Here is a 4,426-nt window from a genome sequence, read left to right as displayed (position 1 = left end):
TAATAAAATATAAAACAATGAGATCGGTAAAATTTCTAAAAATATAATTTTTAAAAATAAAAGACGAGTAAATTAAGACACTCTTTCAAAAACCGACTTCGAGCAATTTGCATTAGCAGACAAACAGTAAATCAACAAAGATACATTACTTTAACCAGGGTTAATTCTTTTATTTTCGTAAATTTCAAATTGTTTTCCAAATGCATTTCGCCGTTACAGCCTCTTCAGTGGATAATCAAACAACTAGACACCTGTTCCCTTTTATACAAAGGAACTTTTCCCAGCATGCATCAACGTTTAGACCGACATTCTGATTTAGTAAATTTGCATATTCTATTATACATAAATGTTCTACCACGCGTCTTTTAAACAAATTTTCCATTTTATACAATATTTTTATCGAACTTCTATTAATTTTACAGTTATAAGTAACACAATGTTGATACCATGGTGACTCTTGTCTTTTTAAACGAATCGCCGCCTCATGTTCTTTTAGGCGTATCTCGAGTTTCCGTCCTGTTTCTCCAACATATGATTTCGCTTGTAAGCAATCACATGATATCTTGTACACCACTCCTGCGACATCAAGCTGATTTCTTACTGTTTTCTGACCTTTGGTATTGATAATATTAATGATATTTGACATTTTATTTTCCTGCTTGGCAACTAAACATACAGAAGATTTTTTAAATAAAGGTTTATATCGTTCATATAAATTGTATATATAAGGCATTTTTACATAAATATTATTATCTACACTATTTTTAACATTATATCTGTAATTTATAAAAGAACTGTACCACTTACAAATTTTGTTCTTTGGATAATCATTCATTAAATATTTTCTAAATAATTGTTTAATTTCTTTATCTATATCTTCCTGGAGTGTTGTTCTGTTTAATATTTTCCTCAATTCCATGGAAAAAACGTTTTTCTTAGTTTCTATAGGGCAATAAGATTTATAACTAATTGTTTTTTCTGTATTACACAGTTTTTCGTACTTACGGAACAGTAGTTGCGTTTTCTCACGTTTAATAGTCACATCCAAATAGTTTATTTCCTGGTTTTGTTCTATTTCACTAGTAAACTTTATATTGGGTTTTAAGGTATTCGCATAATCTTCTATTTCACGAGGTGTTACTACACAAGAATCAAAGATAATTAATATGTCATCCACATATCGGGCATAAAAATCAATACCTGGTATTTGTGATATACTGTCATCAATTGGTTTCATGCAAATCTCTGCTAGTTTAGGTCCAATCACTGATCCCATTGATATTCCATCTTTTTGGCGAAAAAACTCTGTGTTAATTTTAAAATAATTATTTTTAAATATAAATTCTATAAGAGAAATTATATAATCTGGTATTTCATATTTACTGATAGATTCTTTTATCATATGTAATGTTATTGATGGGTACATTGATTTTATGTCTAAACTCATAAGGCGGTGATTTTGCATAACATTACCTTTCAGTAATCCATTAATTAATTCATCTGTATCCTTGATGCTGTATGACGGTCTGTCAATTATCTGCAAATACTTTTTTAAAAAACATTCCAAATTATATAAGACTGTTTTTTTAAAATCAACTAGTGGTCTACACTTGTTTCCAGGTTTATGAGTCTTGACCCTTAAATTTAGTTGTGGTTGTCTTATATTATTGAAATCTAGTATATTTTTTACCTGTTGACTCGAAAAGTACTGTTTATGTTTCTTGATTATTTTCACTAAATTATTCTGTATTTCCTTTAATGGATCTGATGTCAATTTTTCATATTCATCCGACATAGCTATTTCATTCTTCTTTTGTTTTACTTCTTCTTTCGTAAATATAACCAATTGATGTGATTTATCTGCTTTTAATATAGAAAGTTTATTATTATCAAAAAATTTAATTAACCTTTTAGTTTTCTCATTTATTTTTATTGCTTTTTTATCAGATATGAAACCATTTTTACCTTTATATTTTTTCAAATCCTTACTTATATTGGACCTTAACGTCGCCTTGTCCTCGTTGTTTCCAGGAATTTTTTTTTTTTTACGTTGTACAAATGTATAAAAATAAAGCGAACGTCTCAAAAAAAACGGTAGCGGAGTAATTTCTAGCCGAAGGCAATGGAAAATCGACTATATATAATATTTTGAAGGAGTGAACGTGGAAAAGAAGGCCAGGAAGTGAAAGAAAGCAGTTATTACGAATGCTAAAAACCGAAAAACATTGCTACGAATGTTTGACACCAAAGATATAGTTAGGTGGAGGCAGCTCCCACTCAAGCATTTTGATGCCCCGAACAAAAAGACAAATTGCCACCCCCTTAAATTTAATTAGAGAGAAACATGTAATATAAAATTAACAATCAAGTAGTACAAAACAGTAAAAATTAAAATATAACTGTACCTAATTACAAATTGTTAACTAGATGCATTTTTAATTATATTACAAAAAAGTATTACAGTGATACCCCGAACTTACGCGATAGGTGGGACCGAGCGATAACCGCGTAAGTCGGGGTATAATTTCGCAATTTGTGTAAAATCCAAGTCGAATGTATGTAAGCTAATAAATGTTCTCGTTAATCTTATCTCGTCTTTTGATTCGTTTACGGTTACAAGAAATCACCGCATAGTCTCTGGAGTCTCCGTAGATATAACAAACACAGAAATAAATAACACAAAATAAATTGTAGCTATGTGTCGATTCCGCGCGACACGTCCGAACAGGTAAGCTGAACAATAGTGTGGGGGGAGTGAGTAATCGAGAGCTGCGCGACGCTCAAACAAAAAACGAATCGACGCGATTTGAAAATCGCGTAACTCCGGGTTTGCGTAAGTCGAGGTATTACTGTATTGTACAATCAAACAAAAAACTTATATTCTATAAAAACTAAAGTACATCAACCATACTAAAATCTAAAGAAACTTTTTTCACACTTTTAGTTCTGCAACCTTTTTTATTAACTTTTTTGAGTTTACTTGATCGGCAGTTTCATACGCAATCACCAAAATGGCCAAACTTAATTATTAAGATGATTTTGCGTGGTGGTGGAACGTAAAAACTTTTTAATTTTTATTTAGAGAAACTCCATTCCCCCACTACCTACTGTTATTAGGGGTCGGATAACCGAGCTGACCGGTCAAGGTGGCAACCTACCGCTGTGGGGGACCCGGGATCGAATCCGGAACGGGTCAAGGAATTCCTAGGAATTTTTCGGGGATGGTCCGTTCGGATATGTCGGGCCCCGTCCCTCACCACCCGGTCGCACCATTATGGGCCTGGCCGAACCCATAATGGGCCTGCTATAAGAGACCCTCTTAGTGTCCACAGGGCGGAAAGAGTATTTAATTAATTAAAAAAACCTACTGTTATTGGTATGATCGGCGGTATTCTTAAGGAGATTCTAAGGTTTGGGAGAAAACTTAACATTGTTGCGTACGCTTTCCGTTTTGCCCAAAAACCCTCTTTTATGATTGTTTTCTTCAGAATTAAGGAATGCAAATAACTTCTTACCATTTAGGCAAAAATAATAAATACGAAAATGTAAATTGCATGGTAATTTTAGCCACAGAAAAAAAAGACAAATATAAATTTCGATTAATTAAGTATTTAACTTATAAATATTTTGTCACATTNCCTTATATTTGAACGGGAAGAGACAGCCGCCATCTACCCCATTCGTGTCTAAACTCTAGATACTTACCTTATATTTGAACGGGAAGAGACAGCCGCCATCTACCCCATTCGTGTCTAAACTCTAGAACTTACCTGATATTTGAACGGGAAGAGACAGCCACCATCTACCCCATTCGTGTCTAAACTCTAGAACTTACCTGATATTTGAGAAGATTGCCCCTTTCTAACTAAAATATGACTTTTGCCCTCTTAATTTCATGTATAATTTTGTTAATTAACTGAATTCAACACTAATTTTACAAAATTTTCACGTGAAATTTGAAATATAATTCTTTAAATCCTTTTGAATTCACAATTTTGTTTGCTCTTCATTTCATTTTGATTTCTTATAAAACTTGTCATTTAAATTCTTTCACAAGTTAAAAAAAAAACAGTTAAAAGGAGAATAAACAAAGAGTTTTTTTCAACAAGTGAGAGGCAACAATCAAAACATTCAACAATGCATGCCAACTTTTGGTTACTTTCGACAAATACGTTACCTGTGTTACGTGACAACATTATTGGATTTTATTTATTTTACTTTAAAAATTAAAATATTTCCATTTTCTGACAAATACAATTTTTAAAATGAAATTTACAGATGTGACCTTAAAACATCACCAGTAAACTTTTCTTGTCATTAAGTATAACATTGTTGCAATCCGTACTTTTCCAATGTTGATATTGTTAGGAAAACGCTGTACGGTCCATTATATTTTTATCGGTAAAGTTCTTATGAGCGGCTTTTC

The 4,426-nt window shown here is 32.0% G+C and overlaps 1 protein-coding gene across 1 annotated transcript; it reads right to left on the bottom strand.

Annotated features, from left to right (window-relative positions):
• Positions 1-10: 10 nt before the first annotated feature.
• LOC111624334 lies at positions 11-2,032 on the bottom strand. Its single transcript, XM_023367153.1, has 5 exons — positions 1,966-2,032; positions 1,691-1,860; positions 1,474-1,537; positions 808-1,305; positions 11-666 (listed from the first exon to the last, which is right to left on the bottom strand). The coding sequence occupies exons 2-5, from the start codon at positions 1,793-1,795 to the stop codon at positions 236-238; spliced, it is 1,098 nt and encodes a 365-aa protein (XP_023222921.1). The 5' UTR covers positions 1,796-1,860; positions 1,966-2,032; the 3' UTR covers positions 11-235.
• Between the last annotated feature and the right edge of the window lie 2,394 nt (positions 2,033-4,426).

The sequence above is a fragment of the Centruroides sculpturatus genome, unplaced genomic scaffold (genome assembly GCF_000671375.1).
Source record: "Centruroides sculpturatus isolate CEXI.00-Female unplaced genomic scaffold, Cexi_2.0 scaffold9, whole genome shotgun sequence".
Taxonomy (NCBI): domain Eukaryota; kingdom Metazoa; phylum Arthropoda; class Arachnida; order Scorpiones; family Buthidae; genus Centruroides; species Centruroides sculpturatus.
This window is presented reverse-complemented; position numbering and strand designations above follow the sequence as displayed.